The sequence below is a fragment of the Anas acuta genome, chromosome 1 (assembly GCF_963932015.1).
Source record: "Anas acuta chromosome 1, bAnaAcu1.1, whole genome shotgun sequence".
Classification (NCBI taxonomy): domain Eukaryota; kingdom Metazoa; phylum Chordata; class Aves; order Anseriformes; family Anatidae; genus Anas; species Anas acuta.
In genome coordinates this window covers 62,833,341-62,848,537 of record NC_088979.1, presented here as the reverse complement: position 1 = coordinate 62,848,537, position 15,197 = coordinate 62,833,341, and the positions used below count along the sequence as shown (strand labels likewise).

The window sequence follows — 15,197 nt, the reverse complement described above, 5'->3', positions numbered from 1 at the left end:
TAATACAAAATCACTTTAATCCTGCATTAAAAAAAAAAAAAATCTACATCTGCAACTAAAGCAGCAGTCCAGATCTTCCCCATGCCTGCAGCTGCTCTCTTCCAGGCAGAACTAAAATTAGTGCAGCTGTCCAAGGAGCCAGATACTTTTCAGCTTGATCAGTTCCCTAACCAAGCAAAAATCTTTAGCTTTCAGTTTAAATCAGTTCCTTCATCCAGGGAACTGGCTGCTGAAAGCACTTAAGCATGCACACCGTGAAGAAACAACTGATACTGCTTCATTCAATAGCAATGCAGACCCGAATTTTACTAAAATGACTGTACAAAGTCACCAGGATAAAGGTTAAATTTTACCTATGCACTTAATTTCCCTGTTTGCTAGAACCAAATTTAGCCTTTTTTGATCATCATTCTGTCTGAAAGACAAAGTATCACATTTTTCCCCAATTCCCTATTGTTCTAAATTAGGATCTCACATAACACCTTGCAGATTCATTTAACTATATTGGTAGGTGTCTTCAGGTTAAGATGTATACTTAAGACTCACACACAAACAGTAAAAACAGAGTAAAATTAAAGCACAAAGGAAAAGGCAATAGGAACAGAAAAAACACCGAAGTTTTCAAATTTCATAACATTTCAACAGTTAATGGATAATTTCTGTCTTCTACCAAATGATATAATACTTCTTAAGATGGCTTAAATATTTAGCTTCATCCAATTCATACAAGCAGGAAGAATCATAAGAATCTAGAAAGTACAAGTAAGCACACTAGAAAATACTATTTTAAAGTTTTCCGAAGAAATCAAGATGTAAGTTTAAAACATTAATGCAGTGTATTGTATAAAAATCAGGCTAGCAAGGTGCTCTGCTCATGGCACTTGCCTACCCAGTTATATTTAATAAGGTTCTTCACAGTCTGCAAAGCTTTTTATACACCAACATTTCAGCAGCCCCAAATTTCAACAGTGTACTAAAATCAAACTTTATTAGAAAGATTACAGCACTCATGGGTGGTACCCTGTCCAATCACTTTAAGATGTTAATGGTTCAGTAAAAGAACAGTTAAATTTATTTTCTTTTTCAAAACTTGCTGTTTCTTTTTTTCAAACTTGTCCTAAAGAGGATGTCTCTCTCTGTCTTTCTGATCGGTAAATAACTAGGTGACGAACCTCAAACTGCCTGCTGAACTAATTGGTTCTGAACTTAAGGTACACCAGTACCAAAAAAAAAACACTCCAAAACCAAACACACAGATATACAATTAAGATGTGGCAACACATTCACAAGCTGCAAGATGATTCAAAAAATATGACAAATCCTTACAACTGCTTCGAAGTCTTACCTTGCTGTCTAGACTTTTCATGGTTAACAAATCTAGAGTTTTTAAAGAATGGCCTGTAGGTGAGATGAAATAGAGGCAGGCATGGATGCGAGTATCATGGTAGCTAAATAAAGAACGTTTAATTTTTAGTTCCTCCTGGAGATAGGCTTCAAATTGGGCATCTATATAATCCACTATTGGCTGATAGCTGCAAGAAATAAAATAAAATTTAGCAATCAGATATTACCTACTCCTAAGCTGAGCAAGGCTAAGAAAGGAATTCCTCTTGTATTCTTTTGTGGATTTTCACTTTACAATTAAACAGCATGCCTATATATCTACATAATACGTCAGAAAATTAAATGTACCGAGTGATCCTAATTTCTGAGAGACTACTCAAAAATTAATCATGCACCTAATATAGATAATATATTCTCTAGCTATTAGTAGTGAAAAAAAAAAAAGCTATGTAACGTTACTTTTGCTTATTATCAGCCTTCCCAAGTGATATATTATAAACTTCATCAATCAAGCTGTGCAACTGCAGGACTCTTAGATACAGGAAAGGTGCAAGAAACTCTTTAGACACAATACAAGAAAAGAAAGAACATGCAATTACCAGTACCAAGAAATAGGACTTCCAGTATCTTCTGAAGATGAAGTACTGTACATGAGAGAGCTCTTAATAAACAAAAATTGAAAAGGAGGAATGTGAGAGAAGAATGGAAATCTGATTTGCAATTTAAGTACAGTTTAAGTAAACTTTACCCTACTTAAAACATGACTGTAATCTGCTTTCAAAAAGAAAGCGTTGCTGGACATACTAGCAGCATGCCCTCACAGTTCTGCTGCTACAAAACGTTTGTAAACTAGATCAAATGTGATCAAAATTCAAAAGTAGTTGTTGTATCCAAAATTAACAAAGAAGGGTTAAAAGGCAGCTTCCTACAATACAACACGCATCAACACCAATATCTATACTAATATCCACTTACATCGCATTCATCCAAGTCTCTAGAAGTAGCTATTTCTCTAGAAGTAGCTATTTTCCTTATTATATCATAGGATAGAGGCTTCATGACAATCATAACATGGCTCTCTAACCTTCATTTACAATCACCACCTTTTAGGCACTCATATAGCACAAAGGACTGCTAGAACTCATTACAATTAAGATGAAAGAAAATTTGCTGAAGTGTAGTTCAATATTTTTAAATCTTCAATTCATAAAAGCAGAGACTCAGAAACAAGTTCTGAACAAAACTAGCATTGTACCTCTACATCTTTTAGTTAAGCTGTCCAACAGAAGAACAAATACCTTCAGGAATCCATGTGATGCTCCTTCCAGTCTGACATCTTTAATACGCACCAATAATTAAAACAAACAAACAAAAAAGAAAAACCACTGTAGATATATTCTGTATAATGTACTGTACCTGATAACCTATTTGGTTGCTTAAATAGTACCCCTGTAGGCCTTCTCCCTTCCACCCCAAAAGAAACTCTAGTTATTATTTCACGTTGTATTTACACGTATTTATAAAATATTGTATCATAAAGAGGGAGCAGAGTTCAGCTGATTTCTCAACCTGTTTCCTAGACAAGAAGAAAAACATGCCTGCTTTGGTGTACAGAGAAAACAGTTAACCAAGTATTTGGAATGTACGTAAGAAAAATATTTACCACAAAGCAAGGAGAAAAATCAAACTGGAATTGAAGACCAAGACTTCTGCTCACCATGGAAACAAGACAACACTTACCTATCTTCTTTGTTTATCTGGTCACCAAAGCCCACGGTATTTACAATGGTTAGTTTCAAACGAACATTGCTTTCCTGGAGTTCGTATGTCTGGGCTTGAAGTCTTACATTTGGCTGAAAATGAGTTGACGCAGGGTCATCAAAACTGGTGTTAAACAGACTGTCTATTAAGGTTGACTTCCCAATTCCAGTTTCTCCTGAGGTTGAACAGAAGGGGTGGGGTAGAAATTGTGCACATCAAATACCTGCTAAATATATAAAGTGTTATTGCAACAACTTGACAAATTTGTCAAAAAATTGTCAACTAATTTCTTTGAACAGTACAGTTACCTACATTCCCTTTTTTACAACGAGCACTAAATATCTTTTGTTCAATTTTTATCCTACAAGCAGGAGATGGGTACTACTTACCTGCTGATGAGGAATAAGCAGAATGGCCCAAACACTTTAGTGTTTTTTTTTAAAGTACAAAAAAATATCCAATTGAAATGCTAATTATAAAAACAAAGGATTTATACAAATAATGGAATTACAGTTCATGTTTAATATTAAAGAAAACACTAAACATTGCAAACGGATTTAAATTTCAGTCACTTCCTTAGGAGAGGGATAGTTTGCAACCAAAACCTTAAAAACTCCATGTATTACTTACCGATACAAAGAATGTTGAAGCAGAAGCCCTGCTTGATGGATTTGTTAACCAGCTGATCAGGTAAACTATCAAAACCGACATGACCAGACAAGGGTAAGGATCGACAGCCATCATTTTGCTATTAAATAAAATAAAATATTGAAATATGTATTAAATATTAATGACATGGCTTTAAATTAATAAAATATTGAAAAATGTATTAGCAAAGTGAGTTGCAAAGCAATTAGTAAGGGCAACAAAAGAACTCTGATAGTAAGCTAGCACTTATAATTTACAAGGAACCAAGAAAAGCAAAAGTTCAGAAAAAAAAATCCATCAAGTCAACTTTATCCCATGACTTGAGAAAATACTCGGACTTACTTCACATGACTATTCGCAGTGTAAAAATTAAGACCATGTTTTAGAAAGAAAAAAAAAGAATGAAATAAAGCAGACAAGCCCAACTACAAACGTAAATTGAAAATGTTATAAATGGTTTATGTTATAAACCATAGACAGAACAGTAGATTATAGATGATTTGCTCTTAGAAATGAAGAAAAAAGCATTTTAAAACAACTTAATAAGCAGATTTCAAAAAAGGGACCATAATCACAGGAAGGTATATGGTAACTACATATACATATGGTATCTGGTACAGCAATTATTATTTATATAAAATAGCACCTTCCCTACAGACCAGAACTCTAATATATATTATTAGAAATGTCTAGAGGAGCACAGTCAGTTTAAAATGTTAGGAATCCTGCATCACAACATCAAGGCATTGCCCATACAAAAAAATGCCTAAGATTAAAAGGAAGCATCTTAGTTCACACACACAAACTGTGGTTTTAAAGAACCATTCCATATCAAATGTGTAAAAAGCGACAGGTCCATACTATTCTGTCTCTTCTGCTTCCAATCCACATGCCATTAGTTGTTCCTGGGAACACCTGCATAGCCAACAGTAGAAACATCCTCATTTAATACTCACAAGCCCCTCAAAGTGCCACCTTTTATAACAGGTATGCATAGAAAGTTTCAGACTTTGTGTTGCTAAAAGGATGTGGCCATCACTTACAGCAAACATTTTGCACAGGACTTCTCATGTGGGACTACTGACTGCACTAGCTCTGATTTCAGACTGATATAGCCAGATAACTCCATTTAGACTAATATAACGACAAAAAATATGAGTAAGCAAAGGGTGTAATTTAAAGAGAAATAAAATAAACATTAATTCAAAACACATCTGAGCACAAAATTCCACAAGGTATTCTACTATATGGAAATTACTATTAAAAGGGGCAGAGAAATGTTGACGACTGCAGCATCCCAATCATTTAAAGACAAGTGTCCAAGACAAGCCAAGTTCAGTGTGACAGACAGGGAGCAACTACACTTACACAGTCTAACACTCAACCAACCTCTGTCACCGCCAAAATAAGCTCTCCTAAAGCCAACCATCGGGACTCCACACCCAGAGACAGTACAAGAGGCTCAGCATAACTGCAGAAGGGAGGCCTTTCATGTGTCACCAGCCCAAATCCAAATTCTGCCGGGCTACCCTCAAAATCACTGCCTAATCAGTTGTTACTCTCCACAAAAAAACAAACAAACAAATAAAAACACTAGAGCAAGAAGAACCGAATTTCATTCAAGTCCACTTGAATTTCCATGGGCAAAGCAACAAAAGCCACAACCTTACCGATCATTTCCAAAGGTCATTAGAAATACTGCATCACCCACAATACACAAGGACAGGATTAAAAACTGCATAGACAGAGAAAACCAGTCTTACAGCTGTGTCTGCTGTACTGGCTAGGTGGGAAAACGGATGGCAGGAGTCCTCATAGCCATTGCCTCCATAAATTTCATTTCCAAAAGGAAGAAAGAGATTAATTGCAATCTAGCAATTCAGCTCAGATGTATCATTTTCTGGGAATAAAACTAAAAAATAATTATTCCACTATTATACTGGCTGTTTATCTCAAAATTTGTCAACATTTCTCTGAAACAGAGGGCAAAGGGAAATAATAAAATTGCAAAACAAGGTGCCTTCTCTGTGCTGAGCTTAGAAAACTATGTCTGTGTTTATAAAAACAATATGACTGTATCACTATTTAAAAATCCATATTGGAGGTCTAAGATGGTTAATTTATTTGTATTTCCAAGTTCCTCCCAAAGATAATTCTTATGGATATGTATTTCATTCAGGAAAGTAACAATTTCTGCGATAGGTACTGATGCATTTGTCAAGATATTCTGAGACATTGCAAATTCAGTATTTTAAGAATACCACATTTATGTCTTTCTTCGGTACATAAAAGTTAATTTAATGACACCACACTGCTAGGAATGAAAATTAAAACCATTTTTCTGGAAATGTAAACATACAGAAGTGTATTGCAAGTGCTCTGTCGGTTCAGATGACACCTTGACACCAGACAGAAAAGCCCTGGTAAGCTGTAAAAGCGGATTACAGCCCCAGGAGCTTAGATGAACCTCCCCGACACAACAGCAGTGTTTTATACACGGCCATCTCCAGCCCTGGGGTAGAGGAGGGAGGCAAGCCAGCCATGTCATCTTCACTCTGAGAATAGGGTAAAGCTGTTAGCTGAGGCGATAAAAGGAAAGGCCGCAAGAACACGAAGCTCATGCACCCCGCTTGCAGCACCTTAATGACGGGATCACTCTTCCCAGTTCTTTCTGCCAGAGGTAATGACTTCGTAAAGCAACAAACCACCACCACCTCCACCCCAGACCTCGCACATCACCAACTCCACACAGTCTGGCAGCGAGAACGTCAGCAGGAAGACGTCTGTAACCACCAGCTACGTGACTGCAGGAATGGCAAGCAGGGGAGAGAGTATTACTTATACCCGTCATGAGAACGTGCTTAAACGTCTTGCTCAAGTGTTTTAACGTTTTAAAAAGAAGATTGACAAGCTGAAGGAGGATCAGAAAAGGAAAAGTCGTGGTCTATGGAAATCACTTTTGCAGACAGACAGTAAGAAGCACAGCCTAATTATTCGTTCCAAAAAAAGTGGGCAGAGTTGACTTGATTACTGTGCCTACAATGGGAAGATTCTGGCAGGATGCACACACACACACACACAAAAAAAAAAAACAAACTATATTAATAGTAAAATGTGAAGAAAAGCTAGAAACAAAGATTCTGAATCTATTTCTATTTTTAAATATGCATATTTTTTTTAAGGATTTTAACTGCTCCTAAATTGTTCAGAGAGCTGTCCTAAGACAAGTGATTTTCCAGGAACCATTTTGGTTTCACCAAAAATGTCCCAGAAAAAGCTCTTAATTTAGGCTGTTAAACTTCCAAGAAATATTGTGTAGTTCAACTGGGCCAAGGCCTCAGCCATGCCGATATAGAAGACCTTGTATCCTTGCACGTCCATTCTCCATGAGGCAAACATGACAGCACTGAGGCCTACGGTCCTGATTTGGAGACCTGCCTCCCTCCAAGCTCATATTAAAAATAAACAAAAAATGGGTCTCAGACAATATATAGGTGTCCTATATAAGCCTCCTGCAGAACCAGACGCGCAGCCCAAGCATATAATCATGGGCAAAGACCACTGAAAAGCACCCTCTGAAGCTTGAGGGAAAATAGAAGTAGATGCCGGCCAGCCAGGCCCGTAACACCACACGGGCGGGCGGCACGACGGGAACAGAAAGGAAACCTTGGCAAAACAATGCAGAAGGAAGGGAACCAAAAACATACAGGAGGTAGAAAAATACAGAAAGAAAAGTCCATGGAGATGCAGAGTAAGAAAGGAAATACATTAAAATCACATAGAATGAATACATTGGCCTATTCTATAAAACCAAAAGCAAGAGTCAAGTATGAAACAACACATTCCACAGGAAAAAAAGTATTGGCCAAAAGACGCTTCAATAAAAACTCATTTGACTAATTTAACTCACAGTTATCACGTAATTTATTCAATATGACAGAAATTGTAGCCAGTTTTTTAGGGATTGGTCCAAAATACCATGAGCTCAGAATTCTCCTGGCAGCCCTTGCAAATGACTTTTTACATGTTATTTTGTTGTACCTACAATTTTTTTTTCTAACCCACTTTAACACACAAGACAGCTTATGTTGCCTTAAATAATAGGTTGCCACAGTATTTCCTTGATGCACACACACATATATATGTCTGATTCTATATATATGTATGTATATATGGAAATATCTTAGAAGGAACCTTAAAGGAAAAAAAAAAAAGTGACATTTTTGCCCTAAGCTTCTGTCTTAAAAGACTTGAGGCAGTGCAGAATCTCCACGAATGCCCTGAAATCCCCCGGGCCAAGTAGAGGAAAAAGTTGTAGCCCCTCAGAAGAGAACAGGAGGCACAGCATGCAGGCTGTTACTGGAGACAACTGCTGGATTGTATTTTAAGGTATTTAGGAACAAACAAGCAAAAACGCAGAAATACCTTGCTCATTTTTCAGTTGTGAGGAGGTGAGTTCACAGACAGCAACATATGCATTTGCAAACACCGCAAAGGTCTCTCTTCACCAGCACATGATTGAGTAACCTGAAAATCCAGCACATGCCGTACCTGTTCCTCCTTTGCTGAAGGTAAGGAGAAAAACAAAGGGACCGAAATCTGCCGCTGCCCTCTGAGATGACCACGATAAGGCAAAATACTCAGCACTAACACTGTGACTGCTGTCACTTCTGAAGATTTATGCTGGTCTGGCTGTGCTGGCGCAGCTGTGTGTGCTGCAACTGTAGCACTGGGTTTCTCTCCTGGAGAGCAGCAATTCTGTCTCTGCATAGGAGCCAGAGCCCTCGACCACAGCCACTCTGATGCAGACCTTGCTTGTCCTCGTGAGAAAGTGCTGGTCCTGGGTGTGAGAATGGCAGCTGCTATCTGCAGGCATCTGACTGCAGCGGGGCCTTCTCTTTCGCCTCCTTTTTAATTAGTCAATGGCAAGCATTGTGTGCTGTTGTACGGCAGCAATAGCTGCCAGAACTTTCCCAGAAGTCAAAATTTCAAGAATTGGAAGTAGTGAATGCTTGCATCTCAGACGTTGTGTAGCCTGATTGTAAATAGATTTACAGGGTAAGGTCAGGCTGCATTCTGGGAGTGATTTTGCATTTCTTTTGTGAAAGGACTGAAAACAAAATCCTGCCCACAACGCAGTAAGAAATACTTTAACAATTACACAGCGTGTGTGAAACTAGAAAATCTTATTTGATGTCAGTCGCCGTTACTTATAAAGCTAGGACTAAATCACTCCCCTCCCTTACAGACCTATCTTACACCTCTGGTTTTAGTTTTCTCCTCTGTGAAGCTTTCCATCTCCATGCATCCCTCAGCAGATCTAGGGGACCCTCAAGTCCCACTCTCACTCACTTTAGCTGGTTTACCACCTCTCCCTGCACTCTTCACGCAAACATTAATCAACAAAAACATTTTGCAATGTTTCTTAAACTTCGGCTCTTAGGCTTTTCTTCTTTCCGGCCTCCCGCAAGAGCCAGCCCGTGAAGCAGTGACTCTCCGTGTTGCTATATAGATGGATGGATGGATGGAGAGAAAAAGCTAGCATGAAATTAATGCATCACACTACATCATACTGCCACTCAAGAGGATTTATCCATGCCTTAACGACAGTATCTGTGAAATGCACCTCTCCAAACATGAACTCTGACGGAAAGCAATCTACGCTCAACAGCCAAGTCTTGGGCAAGCGGGGGAACGTGAACAAAGCCCCTTCATTCCCCTGCTGAAGGTTAGTTGGAGCTGGGTGGATGGCTCTGACAATAGCAGGACAAATAATTATTTCAGCACCAGGAGCAAGGGTAGACCTGGTCCTCCTCTAGCCCCTGCTTCTACGCCGCCCCTTGGGTTATGTCACAGAGAGACAGGGAGGAAAACTGGCTGGGATGCAAGCTGCTCCAAGGAAAGAAAACTTCAAAAGAGCGGTGGCCTGGATAGGAGCTGCTCCAAGGAACGAAAATGTCCAAGGAGGGGTGGCTGTTCTCCACTCCTCCAGCTCCCACACAAGCTGTGCCGCGTACCCGAGGCCAGCAGCATGGCACCGGGACGAAGCCAAGAACCACTGAGACAGGTACTTCACCTGCCCACCACCACAAGACACAAGACCAGCTGAAAACCACTCTTCTTTCCCAAAACAACCCCAATCCCCCTGCCCTTAGCAATACCTAGAACCGCTGTCACCAGAAGTGCGGTGCAGCTGCAGGCGTACACAAACCCGTGTGTCTCCCCCAAAACGGGGAGCGATGCTGCAGCCCTTGGGAGCCCAGGGGCCGCCAGCCGAGCCCCCACCGAGCTCCTCCATCCCTCCTCTTCCACCCCCTGGCAAATTTCGGCTGCCGGGGCACCGCGGCGGGGACTTACCGGCTGCCCGCCGGCACCGGGGGCGGCCATGGCCCCAGAGGGAGGGGACGGAGAGGAGAGGGAGGGAAGGAGGGAAGGGGAGAGGGGAAAGAAGGATGGCAACCCCCTGCCGGGGCTGGGACCGAGGGTAGGCGGCGCCCAACGGGCGGAACGGCGGCCGGGGGGCGGAGGGGGAGAGCGGGCGGCTCTATGGGGGAACCCGCCCCGCTCCCTCCCGGCCGGAGGAGGGGCTGGGGAAGCCGGGCTCCGCCGCGCCCTCGTGAGCAGCAGCAGCAGCAGCAGCAGGAGAAAGGAGGAGGAGGAGGAGGAGGAGGATGTGAGATGAGATGGCGGAGCCCGGCGAGCTGCGGCAGGAGGCGGTGGTGCGGTTCCTGCGGGAGCGGGGCGGGCGGGCGCGCAACGCCGAGCTGCTGGAGCATTTCGGCGGCTGGCTCAACCCCGCCGAGCCCGGGCAGCGAGCCGCAGCCCGGCAGCGCTTCAAGGAGCTGGTCAACGCCGTGGCCACCGTCCGCCCGGAGCCCGGCACCGGGGCCAAGTACGTGCATCTCCGCCGCCGCTTCTGCGAGCCGCCCTCCCCGAGGGCACCACCACCGCCGCCGCCACCAGCACCACCTCCTCCTGCTGCTCCTCCTGCGGCGAGGAGGGATGAAGAGGAGGAGGAGGAGGCTGCGGGGGGCTCCCCCGGGGGCCGCAGGAGCCTGCGGGGCGGCTCGCCCCAGCTGAAGCGCGGCGCCGGGCGCGGCCGCGACTCGGACAGCGGCTCGGTGGCCTCGTCGTCGGCCGAGGAGGAGGGGAGCGCGGCGGGGTCGGTGGCGCTGGACCCGCTGGAGCACGCCTGGATGCTGTCGGCCTCGGACGGGCGGTGGGAGAGCCTGGAGGGGCTGCTGAGCTGCGAGCCGGCGCTGTGCTGCAAGCGGGACTTCATCACCGGCTTCACGGCGCTGCACTGGGCGGCCAAGCACGGGCGGCAGGAGCTGCTGGCCACCTTGGTCAACTTCGCCCAGAGGCACCGGCTGCCCGTGGACATCAACGCCCGCACCAGCGGCGGGCACACGGCGCTGCACATCGCCGCCATGCACGGCCACACCGAGGTGGTGAAGCTGCTGGTGGGCGCCTACGACGCCGACGTGGACATCCGCGACTACAGCGGGCGCAAGGCCGCGCAGTACCTGCAGCAGGGCACCTCCGGCGACATGCGGAGCCTGGTGGGGGCCCTGGACGAGGAGGAGGAGGAGGAGGAGGAGGAAGGGGCCGCCGGCAACGGGAGCGGGCGCTGGAGGCTCTCCAAGGTGTTGCCGTCCAACCTGATGAGCTACCGGCTCTCCCACCACCACCACCACCATCATCACCACAGCGCCGGGGAGGAAGCCGAGGGCACCGACGGGGCGGTGGTGCCGGGCAAGGGCAAGGAGATGACCAGGAAAGCCTCCGGCAGCGGGAGGATGAAGCCGCGGCTTAACAAGATCCGCTTCAGGACTCAGATCATCCACAACACGCCCTCCTTCCGCGGGGACACCGAGGAGGAAGAGCAGGAGGAGAAATCCCTGAAAGCCTCATTCAAGCTCAGGCCGAAGTCCAACGTTTTTGGATAGGGCCGGGGAGCAGGAGGTCGGGGAGGTGGGCGCACGGACCAGCGACCCCGAGGTGTAGCGTGGAAGGGGAGGCAGCTGCAGGCGGGGGCTCCTCCGGACTCGTGTGCTCTGGGGAGATGGGTCCCGAGCATCTTGCTTTAACCCTCGGTGCAGCAGGGCTCAGGTGGCTGCCAAGGAGGCGGCTGCCTCGACAGGGCCCTCGGTGCTGAAACGAGGGGCAGTCGGGTGCGTTGAGAAACGCTGGGGTGTCTGAAAGCTGTGCTCCTTCCTCTCTGAAGGCAGACTTCTGGGTCAGAAACCCGTGTCCGTAAATCCTAGGATTAGCGAGTTGACCGGGGGAGAGGAAAATGCAAATGTTTTGCTCTTATATTATCAGCTGGTACTATAAACTCCTTACATCTTGCTGTGTAAGAACACCACCTCAGTAATACGCAAGTATATTGTAAGTTTCTTTTTAACAGCAATACCACCTGGCACAGCACAGACTTGGGTACCCGAAGTGAGACCGTAGATGAGATTCCAGTCAGAATCCAAGTTTCAGTCCAGCAAAGACCTGAGCCTGTGTTAACTGTGTGCGCTGAGAATGGCCTGATTTAACATTGTGAATATCAAAGGAAAAAAAAAAAAAAACATTGCACTGCAAGCAGTGAACAAAGTTAACCATGTGCTGAGGTCTCTGCTGTCTGAGGTACTACTGAACTCGCTCATCACTGTTGTAATACTGATAGAAAATAACGCGAGTGAAGAGTCTTTTATATAGTTGGTGTCTTACGTTTTGTCTTAGGCAAAGCAGTTTTGTTTTAATCACTGTGAATTCTCAAGTGCCAGACCTAGCGCAGTTCCGTTTATTCAGTCTGGTCAAGTCTTGTTCATGTTTGTGTAACTGGCTGCATTTAAAATCAGAAAATTGTGCTGTGTGTGTTACATGTGAAAGTCATTCTCTTTTAGAAAAGAGCACCGACACCATTGCATGCAATCTGATGTGGTCCTATAATGTAATAGGTACAGGTCTGTGTTTGCTAGAAACTTAGGTGCCAATCCCTTCAACTTACTTTGTGGAGAAATAGAAGGTAAGGAGAAAAAGGGGGAGAGGGGGTACAAGGTGAATAACCAGAAATCTGAAGCTTTATCCCCATTTATAACGCTCAGTAAAAGCCAAATAATGACATATTTTACTTAAGTGGCAGCAATGGTGTTTGAGTTCTTTTAAACTTGTATTTCTAGAGAAGTAATAACTAAGGCTTTGAACATCGTGTCTGTCTGCTAAAGCTTTCTGAAACCTTGAATATTTTTTTCTCTGCTTTAAAGGTAGCAATTCCAGAGCAATCTAGGAGGCTTTCCTTAAGAGTGAGGTATTGAGCTGCCCCTGGATCCTGAATGCTGCTCCAGGTAGAAGTCACCCGTGCTTAGATGTTAAGGTACCGCCAATCTCAAGGCAACACTTGTCAGAGCATGTTTCAGGTTGGCTTCCTCAGAATGTTTGTGCGTGTCTGTCAGGCAACTAATGGAAAGTCGGTAGACTTTGACTTGTTACAGTCCAAATTTGAGACAGTGATTAAGTGCGTGCCACAAGCTCTAGAACACTTCACAGGGAAACTGCTGCTGGGAGTTGTGCACTTTCAAGGTAACAGCTGTCTGTAGCTGTTGCTGGTGGTTTACTTTATTTTAGAGACAGAGGAAGGGAGTGGTAGCAATTCATCAGTTTCAAACTTCCCATGCACATGGATTACCAGTATCTGCACTTTGTGTCAAAACCTAATAAATGACAGTATTTGATAGGCATGCAAGCAACACTTAACTGTTTCTGGGAAAAGTTACATGGAACAAAAATTGAATCTGGAGAGGTGCTGGTCATTACTTTCATGCAAAAAGACTAAAAATTATGCAGAGGTTCAGCTTTAGTTTATAAATTATAGCTATAATAGAGATTTCATGTGCCTTCATTTTGGGTTGGTTGCTACAAATGTGCTGGATATAGTCAGTTTTGCAAAGCACTTTGTCTTTACATCTGTGGGACAGGACCAAAAATTTTTTCCCCGGCCCTTCCTGTTTAAACTGTCAATTCATACAACTATTGGGTGTCTGAAAGGGGAAAAAAAATTATATGTGTTATTCTTCAGAGCTAATTCTTTTGTAGCAGAGGAGAGAATTAAACACAAATCTTAAACTTCACTCATTACAGAAGATAAATAGCTTTTTAGGCTTCTGCAAAAAGGTTTTCAATTGGACACGAGTCCTCTTCAGTGTGGCATTTTCTGGATTGTGCACATTCCATTCAACTACTTCCAAATCTTATTAAAGTAACTTTCTGCTTTTAGAGTTTATAATTCTTACACGTGAACTGTTGGGTCAAGTGTTTATCTCTTCACATGCAAATAGCAAAGAATTGCACAGAATTACTGAGACTTAGTTGGGGTTTGGGGAAATGAGTCGAGGACTTCCACGCCTTGGGATTTGGAATATGAAACCCTTTGGATTTTAAAAGACTAACTGGAATGTAGTTTTATCTTGCGTAACACAGTAGAACTTGGTAATTACTAAGAGAATTTGGCAAATGACATCATTGTAACTCATCGCTTGAACTGTCAAAGTGAAACTCTTGGTCCACTCGTATGGTCTCATCAACTAGAGAGACCTCACTTTAATGGTCCAAAGGTCTTCGCAAGGTGGGGTGCTATGACACCAAGTCCAAACCCTAAAAAAATGGTACAGTTGGTGTTAGAGATATTTTTGACAAATGGCTGTATAACCACTAGTGTATATTTGCGCTATGGGACTAAAGCACTTTGATTTCACATTACGACTTGTCACATTCCACACAGTTACTTTTTATAACATGAGCTAAAACTGAAGTTTTCGTTTGGAGATAGGAAAGACTTGATGCCCTGTTTAAGAATATTTACAGTCTAAAGGTACTCTTTAGTCAAGTATTTTTGGATACACTGCCTAGAAAGATGTGAATTTGAAATAAAGTTGTATGGTACAGAAAACTGGAGCACTTACTGGTGTCTTTTTAATAGTACACTTGAGGTTCCTGAATGTGTTTGTTTACTTTCTGTGATAGTGTGTAAGGCAGCAAGGCTGTAATATAAACAGTTGATATCTTTTATTGTATCTTAACGCTTGAAATATTTTAGAGGCCTGGAAGCCCGTCAGTTTTTATTAATACCGCTTTTTATGGGTGTCTTTCTCAATGGTTATGAGTTAAGGATCTGTAAATTTTAGTTTTACCGAAATAAAAAGAGCCCATGAATTGTTCATGCTTGGATCTACTTTTGTACTTAGCTACGTACTTAGGGGCTGCTGGCGTGTTGGCTGGTAAAACTATGCGTTGTTTTGGATTTTCTGCTATTGTGAAGAGGTCTGATACTGGCTAACACTACAGAAAGAAAAAGATGGGAAAAAGATAGTGGAGTTGCTTGAAAGGCAGTAACGCTTCTCCTTAGCAGTCAGCCTCCGATAACTTATGTCAAAGTAAATGAAGACACAACAGGG

The 15,197-nt window shown here is 43.2% G+C and overlaps 2 protein-coding genes across 7 annotated transcripts in view; one reads left to right on the top strand and one right to left on the bottom strand.

Moving 5' to 3' along the window:
- Positions 1-10,270, bottom strand: part of SEPTIN10 (septin 10) — a 28,731-nt gene extending 18,461 nt beyond the window's left edge. The window contains exons 1-4 of one of the 6 annotated variants that reach the window (XM_068679295.1): positions 10,111-10,270; positions 3,736-3,853; positions 3,085-3,280; positions 1,346-1,532 (exon numbers count right to left, since the gene is read on the bottom strand). In XM_068679295.1, coding sequence (XP_068535396.1) covers positions 1,346-1,532; positions 3,085-3,280; positions 3,736-3,853; positions 10,111-10,140 — 531 coding nt within the window. In that variant the 5' untranslated portion in view covers positions 10,141-10,270. Of the gene's footprint in view, positions 1-1,345; positions 1,533-1,943; positions 2,006-2,642; positions 2,681-3,084; positions 3,281-3,735; positions 3,854-8,178; positions 8,320-10,110 lie in introns of those variants that run through there. The other 5 variants (XM_068679301.1, XM_068679305.1, XM_068679310.1 and 2 more) reach the window with 5 other exon arrangements.
- Positions 10,271-10,333: 63 nt separating this feature from the next.
- Positions 10,334-14,960, top strand: SOWAHC (sosondowah ankyrin repeat domain family member C). The gene has a single exon (XM_068679313.1). It carries the CDS (start codon positions 10,437-10,439, stop codon positions 11,700-11,702), a length of 1,266 nt encoding a protein of 421 aa, XP_068535414.1. The 5' UTR covers positions 10,334-10,436; the 3' UTR covers positions 11,703-14,960.
- The last annotated feature ends 237 nt before the right edge of the window (positions 14,961-15,197 follow it).

Bases quoted from the DNA above. Each gene is read 5' to 3' on its own strand.
- SOWAHC (XM_068679313.1), top strand. From the start codon at position 10,437: ATGGCGGAGCCCGGCGAGCTGCGGCAGGAGGCGGTGGTGCGGTTCCTG.